This window comes from Moschus berezovskii, chromosome 8 (assembly GCF_049115385.1).
Source record: "Moschus berezovskii isolate FMDL1 chromosome 8, NW_MosBer_1.0, whole genome shotgun sequence".
Taxonomy (NCBI): domain Eukaryota; kingdom Metazoa; phylum Chordata; class Mammalia; order Artiodactyla; family Moschidae; genus Moschus; species Moschus berezovskii.
Window position 1 is genome coordinate 37,432,112 of NC_142467.1, and position 25,723 is coordinate 37,457,834.

Consider the following 25,723-nt stretch of genomic DNA (forward strand, 5'->3'; position numbering starts at 1 on the left):
TCCCATTCCTTCATGGCAAATAGATGGAGAAACAGTGGACACAGTGGCTGACTATACTTTTCTGGGCTCCAAAAGCACACAGATGGTGATTGCAGCCGTGAAATTAATAGACGCTTACTCCTTGGAAGGAAAGTTATGACCAACCTAGACAGCATATTAAAAAGCAGAGACATTACTTTGCCAGCAAAGGTCCGTCTAGTCAAGGCTATGGTTTTTCCAGTGGTCATGTATAGATGTGAGAGTTGGACTATAAAGAAAGCTGATTGCTGAAGAATTGATGCTTTTGAACTGTGGTGTTGGAGAAGACTCTTGAGAGTCCCTTGTACTGCAAGGAGATCCAACCAGTCCATCCTAAAGGAGATCAGTCCTGGGTATTCATTGGAAGGACTGATGTTGAAGTTGAAACTCCAATACTTTGGCCAGTTGATGCGAAGAGCTGACTCATTTGAAAAGACTCTGATGCTGGGAAAGATTGAGGGCAGGAGAAGAAGGGGACGACAGAGGATGAGATGGTTCGATAGCATCATCGACTCAATGGACATGGGTTTGGGTGGACTCCGGGAGTTGGAGATGGACAGGGAGGCCTGGCGTGCTGCGATTCATGGGGTTGCAAAGAGTCAGACATGATTGAGCGACTGAACTGAACTGAACTGTATATACAGGGAACTATATTCAACATCTTGTAATAAACTATAATGGAAATAAATTAAGTGATCTTATGAAGCTGAAAAAATTCATTGAGGTGAAAACATTGTTTTTGCAGTTTTTTCTGTTATTTTCAATAAAATGTTCATTAAAGTAAAATATTGCTCCAGCTAGAAAAGCAATATGATGCAAAGTTTTAGCCTATGAGTGCTATCTAGATCTATTTAATTATTTGACTCTCCTGATTCATAATCAAGAGGTCATAAAATCACATCTCATTAATAACTGACATTCATTTCACGGAACTTTTAGACACCACAATAAATTTTCAATAATGGTTTCTTATATTCATTTCTGGAGATTCTAATACCACTAATGTAAATAAGATTTAAAGTATACAGAGGAACCAGAGATCAAATTGCCAATGTGTGTTGCATCATGGAGAAAACAAAGGAGTCACAGAAAAACATCTATGTATGCTTAATCGACTACACTAAAGCCTTCAACTGTGTGGATCAGAACAAACTGTGGAAAATTCTTCAAGAGACGGGAATACCAGACCACCTTACCTGAGAAACCCGTACTCTGGTCAAGTAGCAACAGATAGCAGCAGACATGGAACAACTGACTAGTTCAAAACTGAGAAAAGAGTATGACAAGGCTATATGTCATCACCCTGCCTATTTCACTTATATGAAGAGTACATCTGTGAAATGCCACGCTGGATAAACTCAAGCTGGAATCAAGATTTCCAGGAGAAATAGCAATAACCTCAGATTTGCAGATGATACCCTACTCTGAGGACAGAAAGTAAAGAGGAGTCAAAGAGCCTCTGGATAAGGGTGAAAGAGGAGAGTGAAACCCAGTATTCAGACAACTAAGATCATAGCATCTGGTACAACCACTTTGGGGCAAATAGATGGAGAAAAAATGAAAATAGTGACAGGTTTTATTTTCCTGGGCTCCAAAATCACTATAGACAGTAACTGCAGCCATGAAATTAAAATATGGTTGCTTCTTGAAAGAAAAGCTATGACAAATCTAGACACCATATTAAAAAGCAGAGACATCACTTTGCTGACAAATGTCCATCTAGTTAAAGCTATAGTTTTTCCAGTAGTCATGTATGAATGTGAGTGTTGGACCATAAAGAAAGCTGAGTGCTGAAGAATTAATGCTTTTGAATTTTAGTCCTGGAAAAGACTCTTGAGAGTCCCTTGGACAAGGAGGAGATCAAATCTATCAATCCTAAAGGAAATCAACCCTGAATATTCATTGGAAGGACTGATGCTGAAGCTGAAGCTCTAATACTTTGGCTAACTAATATGAAAATTTGACTCATTGAAAATGACCCTAATGCTGAGAAAACCTGAAGGCGAAAGGAGAGGGGGCAGCAGAGGATGAAATGGTTGGATGGCATCACTGACTCCATGGACATAAATTTGAGCAAAGTCCAGAGATGGTGGAGGAAAGAAGAACCCGGTCTGCCAGAGTCCATGGGTTTGAAAAGAGGCAGACACAACTTAGCAACTGAACAACAGTAACACATGATGAATTGTGGATGGAGAAGCCAAGAACAGATTCACAAAATATTTTAAGTCTCTACATGTATGAGGAAACTTTCATCAATGATAAAATCCCTATAGTGAGTAGAAGACTGGATATCATAGTCATCAAGGTCTGCTGTATTTTAATCAAGCTCTGGCCTATTAAACCCAGTGTTTTGTAAGTGCTTCCCGGTGTTTTTAAGCCTCAACTTGCCCATCTCTACCAAACAGATCTAATTCTGCTTTATTGGCGATGCCAAGCATTTGACTATTTGAATCACAACAAACTGTGGAAAATTCTTAAAGAGATGGGAATCCCAGACCGCCTGACCTGCTTCCTGAGAAATCTGTATGCAGGTCAAGAAGCAACAATTAGAACTAGACATGGAACAACAGACTAGTTCCAAATCAGGAAAGGAGTACGTCAAGGCTGTATATTGTCACCCTGCTTATTTAACTTATATGAAGAGTACATCATGAGGAACGCTGGTCTGGAAGAAGCACAAGTTGGAATCAAGATTGCTGGGAGAAATATCAATAACCTCAGATATGCAGATGACACCACTGTTATGGCAGAATGCGAAGAACTAAAGGGCCTCTTGATGAAAGTGAAAGAGGAGAGTGAAAAAGTTCACTTTAAACATTCCGAAAACTAAGATCATAGCATCTGGTCCCATCACTTCAAGGCATATGGGGAAACAATGGAAACAGTGAGAGACTTTCTTTTCTTGGGCTCCAAAACTACTGCAGATGGTGATGGCAGCCATGAAATTAAAAGACGCTTGCTTCTTGGAAGAAAAGCTATGACCAATCTAGACTCATACTGAAAAGCAGAGACATTACTTTGCCAACAAAGTCCATCTAGTCAGAGCTATGGTTTTTCCAGTATTCATGTATGGATGTGAGAGTTGGATTATAAAGAAAGGTGAGCACCAAAGGTGTTGGAGAAGAGTTTTGAGAGTCCCCTGAACTGCAAGGAGATCCAACCAGTTAATCCTAAAGGAAATCCGTCCTGAATATTCATTGGAAGGACTGATGCTGAAGCTGAAACTCCAATAATTTGGCCACCTGAGGCAAATAACTGACTCACTGGAAAAGATCCTCATGCTGGGAAAGATTGAAGGTGGGAGGAGAAGGGAATGACAGAGGATGTGATGTTTGGATGGCATCACTGACTGGATGGACATGAGTTTTAGTAAGCTCTAGGAGTTGGTGATGGACAGGGAAGCCTGGCATTCTGCAGTCCATGGGGTCTCAAAGAGTCGGATAACCTCTGAGCGACTGAACTGAGCTGACTGAACAGATTGGGGCTTCTGGTTGAAGAATTAAAAATATATACTGTGACATGCTCATGGAATAATGTTAAGACAAAGTCACAGCCAACCAACTTTAAGAATTATCTTTGGAATTTCTTTTAAAAGATTCTTATTTTATACTTCTTAGCTCATACTCCTCCATATTTTACAATCCATATTGTTGATCTCAGTGGAGTTTACAAATAGCCAGCTTGGTAAATGGATTTATATCTCTTAGCCTGTATTTATTTTTGCTTTGCCATTCATGTTGTCACTGACACCCACAGAGGTTACTCAAAAATTGTTCAGCTACAGCTTCATTTTCTTGGGGCTAGTAACTTAACGCTTGTGCTGTACATGAGGATGCTTACAAGCGTATCCTGATTTTCCTGTCTCTCTGAGGCTATTTTACTAAGAGAATAATTCAATTCTAGAATGCACTGAAGATAAATCTATTACATAAAATACTGAATACCCATGCACTGTATTCTGCCCTTTCTATTATTTATTACAAATAAACTCTGAGGTACATATTTTCTTAATTTTATAGATGAAAAAATGTTCATTTAAAATAAATAGCATGAGTGACTCATAAACTGGTCAACTAGCGGTTTGTAATTTAATACTCAATTTTTCCAATTTCTGAGCCCATACTTCTCCTATCTTGTTTAAATAGCTGAAGCCTGTTGGAAGTTAATGATTCTAAGGTACAAATTAATGTCCGTTTAGGTGCTTCCTTTTGAAATATATGAGTCTCCACCGTACAGTCTGGCCATAGAGATACCCACGTTACCAAACAACTCAATATATTTGACCAGATGTTGTACTAAGAAACAAACAATTCCTTTTGTTACACCCCTGCCATTTCTAAAAGGAGAACAAGAGTTCCTTAGTATTCTTTGCTCTCTCTGGATTAATTTTCTGAAGAAGGTTAATGTACTCTCCTTTTCCAGGAGCTGTTCTAGGACCTTCCCTTAGAAAGCCCAGGTGGCAACCACTGGCAGTAAGAAAGGCACAACGAAATATGGCAGGGGACTAAAAACCATATCAAATACATTATGCTGTTGCTGCTGCTAAGTCGCTTCAGTCGTCTCTGACTCTGTGCGACCCCAGAGACGGCAGCCCACCAGGCTCCCCCGTCCCTGGGATTCTCCAGGCAAGAATTATAAGGGACTTCAAATGACACCCCTGGAAGCAGGGAAGCAGACTGCATTAGACAATGTACTATGGGAAGAAATTTGTTGGGGTGAGACAGAATCACTTATGCAAGAGGAGATAAGGCCAGTTTATGTTTAGGATCTGAGGCAGCACTTCTCAAATTTTATTCCCCCTTAGAATCACTTTGGGCTCTTGTTAAAAATGCTGTCTCTAAGGTCACACCTCTGGAGATTCTAATTGTCCAAATATGGGGTGTGTGTGTGAGGTGGGGGAGGTCCAGAAATCTATACCTTGATAAAGTAGCAGGAGTATGCTGGAACACCCATAATATATTGTGATGATTCATACTCTAAAAAAAATCAAAGGGATAAAGGACTGATCAACAAAGGTTTGCAATAAAGCAACCACTGAGTGGTTCCAATCCTACCTTTGGAAAAAATAATCAGTAATTGCTTTATGATGTTGTGTTAGTTTCTGCTTTAAAACATGAATCAGCCCTACATATACATATGCCCGCTCCCTCTGGCGCCTCCCTCCCTCACCCCACCCTCTACTTCATCACAGGTCATTGAGCTGAGTTCCCTGTGCTGTCCAGCATGTTCTTACTAGCTATTTTACACAGTGTAGTGCATATATCGGAGAAGGCAATGGCAAGCCACTCCAGTACTCTTGCCTAGAAAATCCCATGGATGGAGGAGCCTGGTAGGCTGCAGTCTGTGGGGTCGCTAAGGGTCGGACACGACTGAGTGACTTTACTTTCACTTTTCACTTTCACACATTGGAGAAGGAAATGGCAACCCACTCCAGTGTTCTTGCCTGGAGAATCCCAGGGAAGGGGGAGCCTGGTGGGCTTCCGTCTATGGGGTCAAGCAGAGTCGGACACGACTGAAGTGACTTAGCAGCAGCAGCAGCAGCAGTGCATATATATGTCAATCCAACTCTTAGTTCATCCCACTCTCTCATTCCTGTGTCCACAGTCCATTTTCTATATCTGCATCTCTATTTCTACCCTGCAAATAGTTTCATCAGTACCAATTTTCTAGTTTCCATATACATATATATATATATATATATATATATATATATACATTAACATAGGATGTTTTTCTCCCCCTGACTTACTTCACTCTGTAACAGGCTCTAGGTTCATTCTCATCACCACATAAGACCAATTTCATTCCTTTCTATGGCTGAGTAATATTCCATTGTATATATCAATCACATTCTCTTTATCCATTCATCTGTCAATGAACGTTTAGGTTGCTTCCGTGCCTGGTTTACAATTCTGCTGCTGCTAAGTCGCTTCAGTCGTGTCTGACTCTGTGTGACTCCCATAGACAGCAACCCACCAGGCTCCTCTGTCCCTGGGATTCTCCAGGGAAGAATACTGGAGTGGGTTGCCATTTCCTTCTCCAATGCATGCTAAGTCGTGTCAGTCGTGTCTGACTCTGAGCAACCCTGCAGACAGCAGCCCACCAGGCTCCTCCATCCACAGAATTTTCTAGGCAAGATTACTGGAGTGGGTTGCCATTTCCTCTTTTTATTTCAAAGCCCTTTCATTACTAAAATGTGGAAAGAAGTCAGTCATCTCTAAGTCATTTCAATGACCAATGTGAGAGGTAATACAATCATTTGGATCAATTGCAGAGATTTAAGTAAAGACATAATTCCTTATTCTACACCTCTTTGGTGACAGATATGTTGTAATGCAATTTTCTAAAAACATTTTACAAAAGTAAGTATGTATATGACACAGTTATGGAATAATTCAGAAGGGTCTGGAGGGTCTGGAGCCATAATCAAACGTAGTTATGTTTCTTCAGGAAAATGTATGGATGCTCATACTTTAAACGAGATGAAGTCTATGACAAGTTTTCTGTCTTTTTCTGTCAGTTCTTTCTGTCAAATGAGTTGAGATCAAGTCATGTTATTTTTATGACAATGGGGAAATTTTTAATTTTCAAATAAATACTGTAACTATTGTGGATGAGTACTATGGACTGTAAAAACGACAGCTTATTGAATCCTTAATATTTGCCTAACATTGTATGTAGTGTTTTCTATATGGTCTTATTATTGTTTTCACAATATCTCTATGAAAAATGTCTTACATATCTTATTGTAAAGATGAGGAAACTGAAGCCCAGGCGGTTAAAGCGATTTGCTGATTTGTTCAAGCACAGGCTAGTGAGTGGCAGAGTCAGGCTGAGGACACAGCAGATCTGACTTTAACAATAATATTTTTGTTGTTATCGCCTGGTATTATTGCTTTGCTCCAAAGTCCTCCCATCACAACTAAATTAAGAAAGAAAAGTGTGCTTCAGTTGTAATATGAATACAAGTTTAAAATCTCTTTTCATTAACTGTTAAATGTTTATTAAATGTATGTTATACTTTCGTAGAGTTCTTTGTGCAGTTCACAAGTATTCCCAGTCTCCTTTCTCTCTGGCCCATGGTAGAAAACCACTCATTCATCCCCTATGGAGTTAGACACGGCCTGTGATTGCTATGATAGCATCATCTCAAAGGACTGATACAGCACTCATAACCTGCTGTTATCCAGCTTTCTCATTTTGCATCTACATTATTGATTTTAGTTTCTGTTCCTAATCTATAAAGTGACCAAAGTAAACACCAATTAATAAAGCTGTATAATAATTTTGCTGTTGAAAAAACCACTGTTTCCTACCCTGGCCCATTTCTACCAACAGCATATTGTCAAAGGAATACAAGAAAATATATTCTGCTTAAAGTCTGACACCATAGATTGTTCTTAAATTCTAAGTTTAATACTACATAAGAAATGGTCAATTTGATGTTAACATATTTTTAAATTGATGTTTCTTATATTTTTCATTATTACTGGGATTTCATTCTAATATCCTCTAGGCTTAAGCGAAAGAGCACCAATGTTATGGATCTTTACAGGTCATTTACTCACTAGCCTCTCCTTCCCTTTTTCTTTTGTCCAGAGGCTTACTTTTTCTTCAAACATGTTTTATGTTTATTAAACTAGCAACAATGAAATACTTGACAATATACCATTCAAGGCTGTACAGAAACATATCCTGTCATCATTGATGGTAGGAAGTACGAAATTCCACAAGCCTTTTTGTGGGGAATTTGGCAATATCTCATAAAATTAAATACATACACACTTACATATTCTTCCATTAAGCAGGACTGAAGATACACCTCTACAACACTAAATTATATATATATGCACACACACATGTTTATTAGTAATGTATTTCTAACAACAAAAGGTTGAAAACAATGCACGTTTGTTAATACAGACTGGTTAAATAAACCAGCCACACAATGCAGTCCGAAAGTATTTAGGACAATTCTATGAGTTGTTATCAATTTCTAAGATGATCAGGTAAAAAAAGTCAAAGTATAGAACAGAGTATGGTCTGCTACATAAAGGAGAAATAACACCCCACACACACACACACATACATGCACATGTATTCCAGGGGCTTATTTTAGCAAGTTTGTAAACAATGGTAAGTTCTGGTAAGTATCTTGGCCACAAACTGGTCACAGTATCACTAGACCTGGGTTTGAAGGTTGTATGTGATTTATCCATAGAGGAAATGACTGTTTCAAGAAGGGGGATATAACAGTAGTGGGATGCTAGTGGAGAAACGGATACCACTCCATCATTTACTATGTCAGCCATGGGGTCAGGCCCATTTCCTACATTGTGTTCCTAAGCATCTCATGATAGTCCTATGTTAAGAAACAATACTAACTGCATTTTATAGAAGAACATGGCAGTTAGTTTAGTTTTGGTTTGATTTGGTTCTTACATGCATAATCTTGCAGCAGGCCTAACTCTCATTGTTAGAGAACAAAGGACCTATGAATGGCACTAAAATATTCAACTTTCTCCTTAATTTTAACCAGCAAGACTTCCATTTAACTCTGAACAATTCAAAATTATTTCAATTATATAAGTAGATAGTTTGTCAGATTATAAAAGAACCATATGCATCAGTGTGTTTCTTTGTGTGTTTCTGTATGTACCTTATATATTCAGCAAAATATTTTAAGTTCTAGACTAGTGAAATATGGAAATTATTAAAATTATTAATTAATAATACTTTGATTATTAAATAATTAATATTTAATTTAATATTAAATTCATCTCATTTAATCCCATATATTGTATTGTGCTTCTTTATATAATTTTAATAATTTTAATCTGATTTTTGCCTTGAAAACAAAGGCATTGCCATGTTAGTGAGAACATTAACTTATCCCTGCATGCATGTATGCTTCCTGTGACACTTTGATATCTAGCTTTCACATTTTATGGGCAAAAATATTAGAGTGGGTTGCCATTTCCTTTTCCAGGGGTCTTCCCAACTCAGGGATTGAACCTGGGTCTCCCACATTGGAGGCAGATTCTTTACTGTCTGAGTCACCACGGAAGCCCATTTTACATGCATAGACATTCAAGTGCCAAACTAAGATCTTTTTAGCAAAAACAGGAATTAATTTTTCTGATGTCATGTTTTCGCTTCTCTGTTGAAGACCAACAATTGTGAGAAGTACAAGCCCAGAATGGTAAATCATTTATCTGAGATATGCCTACACATCTTAAATTACATTAAACCATGATCCCTTACTCTCAAGAGGACATACTGATACTCTTTCTACTCTTAACTAATAGAAGCAGAAGAGATTCAGAAGAGGTAGAAAGAATGCACAGAAGAATTGTACAAAAAAAGCTCTTAATGACCAAGATAACCACGATGATGTGATCACTCACCTTTGCCAGACATCCTGGAATGTGAAGTCAAGTGGGCCTTAGGAAGCATTACTATGAAAAAAGCTAGTGGAGGTGATGGAATTCCAGTTGAGCTATTTCAAATCCTAAAAGATGAAGCTGTTAAAGTGCTGCACTTCACGTCAGCAAATTTTGAAAACTCACCAGTGTCCACAAGACTAGAAAAGGTCAGCTTTCATTTCAGTCCCAAAGAAGGGCAATGCCAGAGAATGCTCAAACTACCACACAATTGTGCTTATTTCACATGCTAGCAAAGTAATGCTCAAAATCTTTCAAACTAGGCTTCAATAGTATGTGAACTCAGAGCTTCCAGATGTTCAAGCTGGATTTACAAAAGGCAGAGGAACCAGAGATCAAATTACTAACATCCATTGGATCATAGAAAAAGCAAGAGAATTCCAGAAAAACATCTACTTCTGCTTCATTAACTATGCTAAAGCATTTGACTGTGTGGTTCACAACAAACTGGAACATTCTTAAAGAGATGGGAATACCAGACCACCTTACCTCCCTCCTGAGAAACCTGTACGCAGGTCAAGAAGCAATAGTTAGAACCGAACATGGAACAATGGACTGGTTCAAAATAGGGAAAAGGGTACATCAGGAATGTATATTGACACCCTGATTATTTATCGTATATGCAGATTACATCATGTGAAATGCTGGGCTGGATGAAGCACAAGCTGGAATCAAGATTGCTGGGAGAAATATCAAAAACCTTAGATATGCAGGTGATACCTGCAGAAAGCGAAGAAGAACTAAAGAGCTTCTTGATGAAAGTGAAAGAGGAGAGTGAAAAAGCTGGCTTAAAACTCAACAATCAAAAAACGAAGATCATGGCAAACAGTCACATCACTTTATGTCAAATAGATGGGGAAAAAATGGAAACAGTGACAGACTTTATTTCCTTGGGCTCCAAAATCACTGTGGACAGTGACTGCAGCCATGAAATTAAAAGACACTTATTTCTTGGAAGAAAAGCTATGACCAACCAAGACAGCATATGAAAAATCAGACATTACTTTGCCAACAAAGGTTTGTATAGTCAAAGCTATGGTTTTTCCAGTAGTCATGTACAGATGTGAGAGTTGGACCATAAAGAAGGCTGAGAACCAAAGAACTGATGCTTTTGAAATGTGGTGCTGGAAAAGACTCTTAATAGTCCCTTGGACAGCAAGGAGATCAAACCAGTCAGTCCTAAAAAAAAAATCAACCCTGAATATTCTTTAGAAGGACTGATGCTGAATCCAAGACCCTGATCCTGGGAAAGATTAAATGCAGGGACAGAATAGGATGACAGAGGATGAGATGGTTGGATGGCATCACTGATTCAACAGACATGAGTTTGAGCAAACTCCGGGAGATAGTGAAGGACAGGGAAGCCTGGCGTGCTGCAGTCCATGAGATCACAAAGAGTCAGACCCAACTTAGTGTCTCAACAACAACAACAACAACAACAACAACTGCTCTTTCCACATTTCTATAAAGATTTTTCCTATTTTCAAGGATTACTTCAAATATTTCTATCTCCATATTGTTTTTGCTAGCTGCTGCTAAGTCACTTCAGTCGTGTCCGACTCTGTGCGACCCCTTCCTTCAATTCTACAACAGACATTTATGAAGCATCTACTATGTGTCAGGTCCTGTAGGAACTGCCAAGGATAATGAAGTTGTACTTTATGGCAGTTTGTCTGTCCTCAGTCTTATAAAGGAGATACCCTTTCATCACATAGAAAGGGCTTGTGGTAGATCAGTTAATCAGAAGTGATTTTTATCATGTTTTAACACATATGATTTATACCATGTTGTAAAATGCGTTTTAATCAGACTTCCCTGGTGGTCCTGTGGCTAAGAATCTACCTGCAGGATTCGATCCCTATTCTGGGAAGATTTCACACACAGAGAAGCAGCTAATCCTGCGCACCACCACTACTGTGCCTGTGCGTCCTAGAGCCTGTGCTCTCCAGCAAGAGAAGCCACCACAGCAAGAAGTGAGCACTGCAGCTACAGAATAGGACCCCCACACCCACCACACCCACCACAAGTAGGGAAAACGTGAGCACAACTTAGCTGAAAAATTTCCACTAAAACATGGTACTGAAATCTGACACTGCTTTCACTAACCAAGGTGTTCTTCAATTAGCTGCCTTGGTTAGTGAAAGGAATGTCGTATTTCAGTACTATGTTTTAATGGAAATTATTCCTCTAAGCTGGCTGTCTTCCTTCCGGTACAATGCTATACAAATGATCCAAAAGAATTATATACTGCTTTGTAATTACACAGACATCTGTAATTTAATTATTGTATAATCAGTAATTATGTAATGTAACTGTGATATCAAAGTGTCACCTTTCATACACAAATTGACCCTAAATTTGTAGACCACACATCTAACTTCTTTCATTTAAGATCTATCAAGTGTAAAAGTTGTTTTAATATTTGTCATTTTTTTAATCAGTCTTCATTAGTCTACACCTAAATCTATGACTTCATATAATATTGAATATATCATTAAAATAGCAGTTCAACATTCATAAAAGGATTTGGGCAGAAACCCAACTGATTCTGGGTAGATATTAAATTTGACAGAATTATATGCACATGTAGTAGAGTAAATCACAAGCCTCAAGTGTTCAATTTGCTAAGGACATCAGTCAGTACTTTCAACAGTTATGGAAAAGTAGTTGTATAGACTAGCTTGAGTGAATTAAATGAGGAGAGTAAAGACAGCTTCTAGAGTATTATAATTATTGAATAAATAACTAAAATAACTAGGCTTTAGGCTTCTTGAAAGTAAGACATATCTCATGTAACTTTGAATCATGAGTATTTTTTGTTCAGGTTTTATTGATCATATTAATATATGTCAGGAAGTACTAAATGAACAAAAAAGTAACTAATTGAAGAATACCTTGGTTAGTGAAAGCAATGCTGGACTTCAGTACCATGTTTTAATAGAAATTATTCATCTAAGCTGGCTGGCTTCCTTCCTGAACAATGTTATACAAATGATCCACTAGAGTTATATAGTGCCTTGTAATTACAAAGCCCCTGAAATTTCATTTAATTATTATATAATAATTGTATAATGAAATTATCTAATTTATTTTTGCTGTTTAGTATCTAAGTTATGTTCAATTATTTGTGACTCCATGGACTGTAGCCCACCAGGCTCCTCTGTCCATGGGATTTCCCTGCAAGATTACTGGAGAAGTTTGCCATTTCCTTCTCCAGGGGATCTTTCCAACCCAGGAATCAAGCCTGTGTCTCCTGCATTGGCAGGGGAATTCTTTACCACTGAGTCATAAGGGATTTGTAATTATATAATATGGTTTACCAAATAGAGTATTTCAATTATTATTTTTAGAAGCATGGAAATCATGGCTCAGATAAGCTAGAAACATGTCCAAGTCCATGAAGCCTGCAGAGACTGCATCAGAGCTCATGTCATCTGAATCCTCATCTAAAATTCTCTCATCTACTTCTTAGACTAGAAAGATGCACTGTTCAATTAAAAACTATGGTGATGGAATGCTGACTGTAATTTCCTAATATCTCCTTTGTACAGAGAAGTCTAGTGGGTATGATTTCATGTTTAGACATGAAATTCCAACACTAGGACAAAGGATCTCAAAGAGATCTCAATACCGTCCTTGACTATTATCTATTATATCCTCCTAGGCCACAGAAAAGACTCCTGAGGAACTGAGAATAGATTCAAAGGTTGGAAGCAACATCAAATGACTATCATATCTAGAGCTACAGACACATTAGATCTATCTGCATGCAAAGCTCATGATGGTATTTCCATGGGCCAAAAAATGAATGTAAAAGATGGGGGAAGGCAAGCAGAAACCAAACAACCTCTCACTCAACGTTAAGCAGGCAGAGCTACAGAAATGCCACATTAGCTGACGTTTTCCAAAGGGCTTCCCAAGCAAACCCCAGTTCTCAGAGGGTTGGGATGGCAGTTGGTCTCTGCAGATACCTCTCTCCTACCACCTCCAACTGGGAGGCATCAGGCATGGGGGAGAGCATCCCGACTGCCAGAAAGCTGTGGGTGGAGGTTAGTAATTCACTAAAATAAGCCCCAGGAGCAGTCACAATTATAAACTACAGTAGCACTTAAACTGGATAATGACTATGCCAATACTTTGAAATTCTATTCCAAATACATATCAAAGTATTTTAAGATTTGAAATATTTTGTAGGTAATGACTTTTTAAATTGGAAAAAATAAAAGTAAGGATGACATGCTATTGAAGCATATGTGCACTTATGTGTTCTGGTATAGTAACAGATTTTTGCATGTGATACTCCACCGGGCTTGTTATATAGAGATTCATGTAAGAACTATTTAAAATTTGATTAAATCCAGCTCATTGTCACCTCATTGGACTGAGAGTTGCTCAAGGGCAAGGACCATGTCTAATTTCTCATCTTGAGCCCTGTTAATGATTCTTAGAACATAGGAAGCCCTCAATAAATAACCAAGGAGCTTAGTTATTTGGTTAGCTGATTTAGCTGACCCCAAAGAAAGGACCTAAGCAGAGCGTGAAGCCACTCCTCGGAGAGTTTGGTGGTGTTGCATAGACGAATATGGGCAGTTTTGCAGTCTGGACTGAGCCTGAATTCTGGCTGTTCAACTCACTGGCCATGTGACCTTGGGCAAGTTATTTATCCTGAGATTCCAGTTTTTTAATTCGTAAAATGGCTATATTAATATTCTCTGCATAGACCAAAGGAATAAATAACTTTGCCACTAGGAATCAGTAATCTCCATGGCAAAAAAAAAACAAAACGGAAAGTCTTTTGGGATTAAAAAAAAAAAAAAAAAAAAACACCTTTCCCTAAAGTTATTAAAGTAATGAAAGTCCTGAGTAAGTTAAAAGAAAAAAATATAGAAACCATATATCTATCCAATATATTTTGAATGAGTTTACCCACTAATTTGCATTAATTCCCTAACCTATATTGAGTTTTTATTCCTAGAGTTGGTGAAATTCAGTGCTAAATAAGCCTTAGAAATAAGGAAGCACATCCAGGTGTCTGACAGGTGACCTTTAAATTTATCTTTTCATCAGTTAACACATGGAAACAGAACACCATCCTTGAACCTGCCTTCAACATAACCTAGAAGTGTTTTGACAAGTGCCTCCTAGGCATGCTGGTCTCAGTGGTTTTTAAATAAATTTTACATTCAAAACTCTTTTTCTTCTTCCTGTTCACCCTCATCCTTCACCAAAGGCATCTTTGGAAAGAATCTTACAGAACAGGATGTTTAAGAACCTGGAATTTGTGGTCTGTTTGATCGGATTTCAAATCCCCTACTTATCTTATTGACTGTGAAGGCTCAGACTAATTTCCTTGAGTAACAGAAAAAAAACAGTTTCTTCTTATCTCTGAAAGTAGAGGACTCATCATATCTGCTTTGAGGTACTTATGGGGATACTTGAAAGAGATAGTTTATAGAAATTGCCATAGGCACTTTGTTGCACACAGTATGCTTTCAATAAATCACATGATTAATTATTACAATGCTGGATAACTGTGATGTTGTAAAACACAAAATACAGCAATTATCTTGATAGAGGTGTTCAAGGAAGCCATCAGTTCTCAAGAGATGAACATCTATTTCTCTCAATCCCAAATAGTACAGAAACTAGCACTAATGCAGTGTTGTAATTTTCCTTGCATCACCATGTAGATGCAAGAGACTGCACTGAATGTTTTGAAATGAAATGATAATCCACGTAAAATCTGCTTCCAAATCTCTTCGTGAATTTTCGTTTCAAAATGTTTTCCATCCTACATTCCTCATCTCAAAGCTGAACTTTCAAGTCCCAGGAAAGTCAGATGACTGACTGTTCCTTGCTCTCTTTCCCTCAAACCCTCACGGACTTTTAACACTGTTAACGCTTCAGGGCTCTTATTGGCTTCCTGTGAAAGACAGGGGTCATCCAAATTCCCAGGGTGAATCCTGAGGGTCACCCAAATTCCTTCTTTCTCTGTCTTCCTCTGAATATTATTCCCTTCATCTTTTCATTTCCACTTTTTGTCTTGATCTTTTAATAGCAGTTCCCCTTCAAGAGTAGCAAAAAAGAAAAAAAAAATTATGTGTCTTTAATAATATTCCTGATTATTATTAGCTTGTTATCCTTATTCAGTTTGGTGACAAAACCTGATCACAGGAACCCAGGAGTGAGAAGCAGGAAACTGAGTCACATTCCCAGTCTTGCACCTTCTGGAACTGGGAGGAATGATTCATTTTTCTCATGTCTTAATTTCCTTACTGGTACAAGGGTGTGTGTATATATCTGAACTCTAAGGCATGACTTTAGAACTTCAGATCGAAAGGGTCCTCATGGATAGTTATTAAAGCCTTGTTGGTGATGCTTTGCATGTGCTGCATGCTTAACTTGATCGTAAAGCATGTTCACATTCATTCTCTCATTTCACATCTGATTTTCTCCATACTTTTCTGAAAAAGGACTCCAGTTAATGCCATGTATATCTGACAGAAAAGAAACTGACACACAAATGGTTTTGATCAAGGATGTAATGGAACATATTAGAGACAGGAAATAGAATCTAGGTTTTAAGACTCTCTACTCTACCTTTCTTTCATCACTCCAAGATATTTCAACTAATACTGCATAGTTACAAGCACCATCAAAAATGCTGAGCCACAAGCTCCTTACTCCTCAGAAAGCAACGGATGCCAACATCTTCCAGAAAACACAGAAAGTAGACATAGGTCACCTTTTAACTCAGTCATTCTTTCTCTCTTATTTTTTATTTTTCTTCTATTTTCTTCTATTTCAATATCTGATGCAAGAGAGAGGAGCTGCCAAAGTAAACTTTTGAGTTATAGAACTTAACAGAGAGGTTTAGATGAGATCTGGAAACCAATTGTGAGATGCTTCATTTCCTATGAAACTAGCTGGGAGAACTTAGGCAAACTGTTTCATTTCTCTGGACTTTTTTGTTTTTTTAATCTAGGGAATAAGGTAACTCGATTGGGCAAGTCCAGGGTGTCTGTGACATGTATGGTTTTGTCTTTATTATGTAACTACGGCATAGAGTATTGTTAGTAATATGAAACGAAAAATAACGAACTCCTCTGATGCATCTAGCAAATGTATGCGGGTTCAGTTCAGTTCAGTCGCTCAGTCGTATCTGACTCTTTGTGACCCCATGAACCACAGCACGCCAGGCCTCCCTGTCCATCACCAACTCCCAGAGTTCACTCAAACTCATGTCCATCGAGTCGGTGATGCCATCCAGCCATCTCATTCTCTGTCATCCCCGTCTCCTCCCACCCCCAATCCCTCCCAGCATCAGACTGTTTTCCAGTGAGTCAACTCATCACATGAGGTGGCCAAAGTATTGGAGTTTCAGCTTCAGCATCAGTCCTTCCAATGAACACCCAGGATTGATCTCCTTTAGAATGGACTGGTTGGATCTCCTTGCAGTCCAAGGGACTCTCAAGAGTCTTCTCCAACACCACAGTTCAAAAGCATCGATTCTTCGGCGATCAGCTTTCTTCACAGTCCAACTCTTACATCCATACATGACCACGGGAAAAACCATAGCCTTGACCTTGGTTGGCAAAGTAATGTCTCTGCTTTTTATTATGCTATCTAGGTTGGTCATAACTTTCCTTCCAAGGAGTAACCGTCTTTTAATTTCATGGCTGCAATCAGCATCTGCACTGATTTTGGAGTCCAAAAAAATAAAGTCTGACACTGTTTTCACTGTTTCCCCATCTATTTCCCATGAAGTGATGGGACCAGATGCCATGATCTTCGTTTTCTGAATGTTGAGCTTCAAGCCAAACTTTTCACTCTCCTCTTTCACTTTCATCAAGAGGCCTTTGAGTTCCTCTTCATTTTCTGCCATAAGGGTGGTGTCATCTGCATATCTGAGGTTATTGATATTTCTCCCAGCAATCTTGATTCCAGCTTGTGCTTCTTCCAGCCCAGCGTTCCTCATGATATGTTCATGTTAGACATTCCAAATTAGTCAAGGTCAGTCAACAAGTCAATTTAGTCATACCTTCCCAGATCCTCAAGCACTTTTCTTTCAAAGCCACTCTACAGTACAGCTATTAAAAGAGCACTCCCACTCACACTTCTGCCCTTTTTTGGACACAATTCAGCTTTCTTCCTTTTCTGTGGTCTCACTGGAAGTTTACAAAACAAGCAGGAGTGGATCACTGATTGATCACTGAAGTGAAATGAAGTGAAGTTACTCAGTCGTGTCTGACTCTTTGTGACCTTGTGAACTGTAGCCTACGACGCTCCTCCATCCGTGGGATTTTCCAGGCAAGAGTTCTGGAGTGGGTTGCCATTTCCTTCACTACCTTCTACAAATTTTCAATATATTATAAATCACTTTTACTTTCTCAGAGTCATTAAATATGCCTGGAATTTTCATGCAGAAACTTTTTAATTACAAAATTAGAGAAAGGAATGAGAAAGAGGAGAAAGTGCAATTATATTATGATCACATTATCATCTATTTCCAAAGCTATTCACAACATCCTATGCATTTTCATATGCTTACCTCAGTTAAGTCTCATAGCAACTCTGATGGGACAATCATAATTCTTCCATTTTACAGATAACCAGAGTAAGGTTCAAGAGGTTACATGATTTGCCCAGATGTATGTACCTATTATAAGGCCTGTTAGGACTTAAGGCCAAATCTTCTTACCCCTAGCCAAGAATTTTTTTCCCTTCAGATTTTACTAAGAATGATGTTTTACTAATATAGTATTGACATAATTGTATCCAGAGTTTTCCTTTCTGTCATAGTGTTTTTGGTACTAGGAAGCATTTTGCCTAGTCTTGTTCAAGATACTTCTATTAATTCTTCTTATCTTTGTAAGAAGAAAGTTGGACCTACCAAGATAGAGTCAGTTATCAGCATCAACTGATACTGATATTTGAATATCGCCATCAACTTGAATAACAAAACATACCAGGTTGTTGCAACAAGCAAATGACATAAGGTACATTGAAAACATGTGTTCCTTATTATGTTACACACATGTACACATAATACACACACACACACACCTGTTTATGTGAATAGCCTTCTCCCTCAATGAAAAAGAAATCACTGCTTCCTACAAATGAGACCCAATGAAAGCACTATGGCCCTCTGTCAGAGCACACATTCACATCCTGGCTCTGCCACTTACCTGCTATATCATCAGGGAAATAACAATAAAATGTACCTTGTAAAGCCGTTGCAGGTTTACATAATCTTGGAAAGTACTTAGTATATAGCGCTTCTCATATGTGAAATGCTCAATGAAAGCCAGTTTTAATGTATACATCATCATATCATTATCAACTCTATTTTTTTCTGTGTAGATTAGTAGTCGCAGGTTTTTAGAACTAAAGAAAACATATCCTACTACTAGCTAATTCAGTATCATCCAAAGAAATGAAAATTTATTTTTATATTAGCTTAGTCTTAGGTAGTGGCCAGGATATAGTAGCTTGGGACATAGATGCCCATTGATTAGTTCTAGTTCTACTAATAACTAGCTGTGTGGAAATGTTTTAAATTATTGATAGCACTGCATTTTATGTACTTCGTCTCTAAAACAGAGGAACAGAATTAATTTTAAGACTGTTTTAGAGAGGAAGTAGTTAAATTATAGCTCATTGAAACTGCTTTGTCCATACTCTTTTCTTATATAGCACCATTAAAATATTAAGGATATTTTTCCTTGCAAAAAGTAACAGTAATCAAGAAAGCTTGAGTTTTTCATCATTTTGTGGCCATCCATTATTAAATCATGTTCAATTATTTACTCCTCCTGACAAGAGGGTGATTCTAGTTAATTGTTTCTTAGAAGTTACCCCTACCTAATATCTGTAAAATTGAATTTAACATGGGACCAATATTTATAAACTTGTTCTCTATTATAATTAATAAAACTGTCCCAGCAGTATAGCAAGAGATATCTTGCCCAGATATATAAAACTTGACAGTTCCTATCACCCTACAATAATTTTCTCATTAACATTGTATATTTTTACATGCTCCTTCTGAAGCCAATTTCACATGAATAGGAAACCGTGACTCTAGGTCACTGACAAAGTGAAGTGGGCTTGACAAAAATTCCCTTTTCAAGATGAGAATTCTCAGAAAAGGGACATTTTTAAGCCTGGGCTCTATTTTCTTCGGAAGTAAGTCATTCCTTTCCCTTGCTGTGTTGTGGCTTATCCTGACATGTGATTTTGAGCTACAGGTACTCACCAGATGGGCAATGTATAGCGTGAAGATTATAATAATGGTAAGTTTGGTTACAGTTTCATAGTTTTAAATATTTGCTATCTTTTCCTCCTAAATCCATCGCTATAGAAGCCTTTAGGTGGCCCTTTGTGTAAGAGAAGCATGTATTCCACCTTATAGACATCAGACTTGCTCATGTGACTTGTTTTGGCAAATAGAACAAATGACATGCCTATCAAGCAGAAATTTTAAGAATCATTTTAATCTTCTGTAATTTCACCATTTGGCCCTGAGAATGGCATGCTACAGAATAAAAAAGCACAGGGAAAGAGCAAAAGAAGAATACATATATAGTAGTATGTATAAATCTTAGAGCACTGAGATTTGAGAATTGTTTTCTTCCATAGCATATTCTAGCATAATCTGACAAATACAATCTGATTCTACCTTACTTGTATGCAGTCAGCTTTAGATAGGTGCCATAACAATAACGAGAAAACAAATTAAACTCTAGATTAAAAACATAAAACAAAACTATAGCCAAGGACAAGTCTTTCTGCAAACACAAATTTAGAAACAGCTCAATCATCACTAGACTGAAAAACTAACCTCTCAGGAAACATGGGTGTCTGTTTAGTAACAGATTCTATGGTTTTGAAAGTCTCAACCAAGGTCCGTCTAGTCAAGGCTATGGTTTTTCCCGTGGTCATGTATGGATGTGAGAGTTGGACTATGAAGAAGGCTGATCGCTGAAGAATTGATGCTTTTGAACTGTGGTGTTAGAGAAGACTCTTGAGAGTCCCTTGGACTGCAAGGAGATCCAACCAGTCCATTCTAAAGGAGATCAATCCTGGGTGTTCATTGGAGGGACTGATGCTAAAGCTGAAACTGCAATACTTTGGCCACCTCATGCAACGAGTTGACTCACTGGAAAAGACTCTGATGCTGGGAAAGGTTAGGGGCGGGAGAAGAAGGGGACGACAGAGAATGAGATGGCTGGATGGCATCACTGACTCTATGGACATGAGTTTGGGTGAACTCCGGGAGTTGGTGATGGACAGGGAGGCCTGGCATGCTGTGATTCATGGGGTCGCAGAGAGTCGGACACGACTGAGCGACTGAACTGAACTGAACTGAACCCTATCTGGATACTTTTCTACAAAATAGGTTGTACATCATAATGCCATCTGGAAAATGAGCATCACCTTATAAAATTACTTGGAAAAGTGAATGAGATGATGTATATAGAAAGGGCTTACAGATTCTAGTACATTATATTCTCATTATTATAGAGTTGGCAGTATCAGTACTATTTTAATGGACTGCCAATTCATAGCAGCCTGATTTATATAATGAAACACAAAATGATAAATTAAGTTTATACTATGCACTCTCGATTCCAAGTGTTCTTTCTGTATGAGGATATCCAGTGTCTCTTTTTTCTCCTCTCTGAAAGCCATGTCACAGTCACTGTCCTATCTTTATTCCTTTCAATTTCTCATTCACAGTGAATTCAATGGAATTCCACTCTCACTCCTCACACCCACAGTGGCCCTATTTTTCCCAGGCCAAGTTCATTTATTCACACCTTAACTAATTTACCAACCATATCTATGGCAACCCTGTGAGCCTCTTGCACCACAGTTGCTAGCAGAATCCTCAATATCTGACAGGTAAAATAAATCTATTAATTTCTGAGTTCTATAGAGTAAGAAAACATGAAAAATTCCTGTTAGGACCACATGGGAACAAGGAAAACCTAAATATCCACCTATGTTTGCATTATGACAGAACTGCTGCTGCTGCTGCTGCTGAGTCACTTCAGTCGTGTCCGACTCTGTGCGACCCCATAGACGGAAGCCCACCAGGCTCTCTCGTCCCTGGGATTCTCCAGGCAAGAACACTGGAGTGGGTTGCCATTTCCTTCTCCAATGTGTGAAAGTGAAAAGTGAAAGTGAAGTCACTCAGTCGTGTCCGACCCTTAGCGACCCCATGGACTGCAGCCTACCAGGCTCCTCCATCCATGGGATTTTCTAGGCAATAGTACTGGAGTGGCTTGCCGTTGCCTTCTCCGGACAGAACTGCTAAGTATCAGGAAATACAGAAGAGCAAATTTTAGGGGACCTTTGCACTTAATCTAGTTAAATTTTTTATTTGAAGATGAAGATATCGAGCGTCAAAAGAGAAAATGACTTGCTCAAGGTCATTCAACTATGGTAGCAAAACCACAAACGGAACTCTTAAAAGGAATCATAGTTTTTGTGTATATGTGCTATATCCAGCTGTCCCATTTCATCAAAGAGGATGAAAGAAAAAGTGTTAATTGGTTATGCAAGACTGCTAATGAGTAATGTGCAGGAAAATTGCAACAAAGCTTCTCACTGCTTAGATATAAGCTGAAAGGACAGAGAGAAGAAAATACATAGTAGACTAGATGCACAGATGTCCTTCATATTGTGCTTCACAACTGTTTATTTAAAATACATTTTCCATGAAAGCTCATCATAGAGATAAACTGAATTAATTTAAAATCAATTTGCATTGCATATGCTAGATATTTATGATAAACAAACCCTTTTGTAGAATGTGAAAAGCAAGTGAGACCTAGGTAGGCTAGGTTCTGACACTTCTGTGCAACTCACTATCCCCAGTAGACTTCTGTTGATTAACAGTCTTCACCATTGCTTACTATTGTTTTTTTATTGTTTTGTGACAGAAATTCTCTCCTGTCGAAAGTAAATGAATATTCTGCATTTCCATAGAGACATACGTGCTCTCATTTGGAAACTGATAATCCTTCATTTCCTCCTATATGAGTGAGATATAGATGCATATAGTTTTCCAAGATAAGGTAACAATGATGATCCAAAACTTATGGGATATAGAAAAAGCAGTTCAAAGAAGGAAGTTTGCAGCAATACAATCCTACATGAAGAAATAAGGAAAATCTCAAACAACATAACGTTACATCTAAAGCAACTAGAGAAAAAAGAATTTAAAAAAACCCAAAGTGAGAAGGATAGAAATCATAAAGATCAAAACAGACATAAATGAAATATAAATGAAGAAAAAATTAGCAAATATCAATTAAACTAAAAAGTTTTTGAGAAGATAGACAAAATGGATAAACCTTTAGTCAGATTCATCAAGAAAATATAGGGAAAGGACTCAAATCAATAAAATTAGAAATAAAAAAGGAGAAGTTACAAATAACAGCACAGAAATACAAAGAATCATAAGAGACTATGCAAGCTACTATGTACCAATAAAATGGACAACCTGCAAAAAATGGATAAATTCTTAGAAAAGTACAACCTTCCACTACTGAACCACGAAGAAACAGAAAATATAAACAGATGAATTACAAGCAATGAAATCGAAACTTTGATTAAAAATCTTCCAACAAACAAAATTCCAGGACCAGATGGCTTTGCAAGTGAATTCTATCAAACATTTAGAGTAAAGCTAGCACTCATCCTTCTCAAACTTTTCCTAAAAAAAACCTGCAGAGGGAGAAACAATCCCAAACTCATTCTAGAACACCACCAGGATGCCAAAACCAGACAAAGATATCATAAAAAAAGAATATTACATGCAAATATCACTGATGAACTTAGACACAAAAATCCTCAATAAAATACTGGCAAACTGAATCATTGAAAGAAATATACACCATGAGCAAATGAGATTTATCCCAGGCATATAAGTAAGGAAATAAGTAAGTGTTAGTTGCTCAGTCATGTCTGACTCTTTGTGACCCCATGGACTGCAGCCCACCAATCTCCTCTGTCCATGAGATTTTCCAGGCAAGGATACTGGAGTGGGTTGCCATTTGCTTCTGTAGGGGATCTTTCCAACCCAGGGATCGAACCCAGGTCTCCTGCACTGTAGGCAGATTCTTTACCAATTGAGCTACAAGGGAAGCCTCAGGGATATAAGGATTCTTCAATATATGGAAATCAACCAATATGATTCATCATATTAACAAACTGAAGAATAAAAACCACATGATCATCTCAATAAGTGTAGAAAAAGTTTTTGGCAGAATTCAACATCCATTTATGATAAAAACTCCCCAGAAAGTGGACATAGAGGGAACCTATCTCAACATAACAAAGGCCATACAAGACAAACCTACAGCAGACATCATTCTCCATGGTGAAAATTTGAAAGCACTTCCTCCAGGATTAGGAACAAGACAAAGGTGTCTGCTCTCACCACTACTATTCAACATAGTTTTGGAAGATCTAGCCAAAGAAGTCATGGAAGTAAAAGAAATAAAAGTGTCCAAACTGGAAAAGAAGAAGCAAAACTGTCACTGTTTGCAGATGACATGGTATTGTAAATAGAAAATCCTAAACAGGCCACCGGAAAACTAGTAGAGCTAATCAATAAATTTCATAAAGCTACAGGATAAAATGAGAATATGCAGAAATTACTTGCATTCCTATACACTAACAATAAAAGACCAGAAAGAGAATTCAGGAAACAATCCCATTGACCACTGCAATGAAAAGAATAAAATATCTAGAACTACATCTACCTAAGGAGGCAAAAGATGGGCTTTCCTGATGGCTCAGTAGGAAAGAATCCGCCTGCAGTCCAGGAGATTCAGCAGGAGCCACAGGTTCTATCCCACATCAGGATAGATTCATGGAGTAGGAAACGGCAAACACTCTGGTATTTTTACCTGGAAAATCCCATGGACAGAGGAGCCTGGCAGGCTACAGTCCACAGGGTCGCAAAAGAGTCAGATACAACTGAGCAACTAAACAACAACAAAGGAGACAAAAGACATGTACACAGAAAACTATAAGATATTAATGAAAGAAATCAGAGACAACACAGACAGAAGGAGAGGTATAACGTGTTCTTGGATTGGAAGAATCAATATTGTGAAGATGACTACATGACCCAAGGCAGTCTAGAGATTTAATGCAATCCCTATCAAGATACCAATGGCATTCTTCACAGAATTAGAATAAAAAATTTTACAATCTGTATAGAAACACAAAAGACCCCAATTAGCCAAAGCAATCTCGATAAAGAAAAATGGAGCAGGATGAATCAGGCTCCCTCATTTCAGACTATATACTACAAAGCTACAGTAATCAAGATAGTATGGTACTGGCACAAAAACAGAAATATAGACCAAAGGAACATGATTGAAAGCACAGAGATAAACCCAGGTACCTACGTTCACCTAATCTATGGCATAGGATACAAGAATATACAATGGAGAATAGATTCTTCAGTAAGTGGTGGTTGAAAAACTGGACAACTACATGTAAAAGAATGAAATTAGAACATTCCCTAACACTATGCACAAAAATAAAATCAAAATGTGTTAAAGACCTAAGTGTAAGACTGGATACTATAAACTCTTAGAAAAAACATAGTCAGAATATTTTTACATGAATTGCAGCAAGATCGTTTTTGACTCACCTCCTAGAGTAACGAAAATAAAAACAAAAACAAATGGGACCTAATAAAACTTGAAAGCTTTTGCACAGCAAAGGAACCCATAAACAAAATGAAAAGACAACCCTCAAAATGGGAGAAAATATTTGCAAGCAAAGCAACTGATGGGGATTAATCTCTAAAATATGCAAATGGTTCATGTACTTCAATATCAAAAAAACAAACAACCCAATCAAAAACTGAGCAGAAGACCCAAACAGACATTTCTCTAAGACATATAGATGGCCAACAAAGCATGAATAGTTTCTCAACATCACCAACTATTAGAGAATACAAATCAAAACTACAATGAGGTATTACCTCATACCAATTAGAATGTCCACCATCAAAAAATTTACTAATGGTAAATGCTGGAGAGGGTGTGGAGAAAAGGGAACTGCTTGAAACTGTTGGTGGGAATGAAAATTGATAAAGCCACTATAGAAAATAGTATGAAAAGTCCTTAAATAACTAATAATAGAACTACCACATGACCCAGCAATCCCATTCCTGGACATAAAGCCAGAGAAAACGTAATTCAAAAAGATATATGCACCCTGGATAA

General features: G+C 37.9%; 1 protein-coding gene across 4 annotated transcripts in view; it reads right to left on the minus strand.

The window, feature by feature from the left end:
* Positions 1 to 25,723, minus strand: part of GABRG2 (gamma-aminobutyric acid type A receptor subunit gamma2) — a 131,512-nt gene that overhangs the window by 45,845 nt on the left and 59,944 nt on the right. Inside the window, exons 7-8 of one of the 4 annotated variants that reach the window (XM_088838348.1) lie at positions 20,596 to 20,621; positions 16,354 to 16,366 (exon numbers count right to left, since the gene is read on the minus strand). The exons of the other annotated variants lie outside the window; for them this stretch is intronic. Of the exons in view, the coding sequence (XP_088694474.1) occupies positions 16,354 to 16,366; positions 20,596 to 20,621 (39 nt within the window). The remainder of the gene's footprint in view (positions 1 to 16,353; positions 16,367 to 20,595; positions 20,622 to 25,723) is intronic. 4 annotated transcript variants of the gene reach the window in all.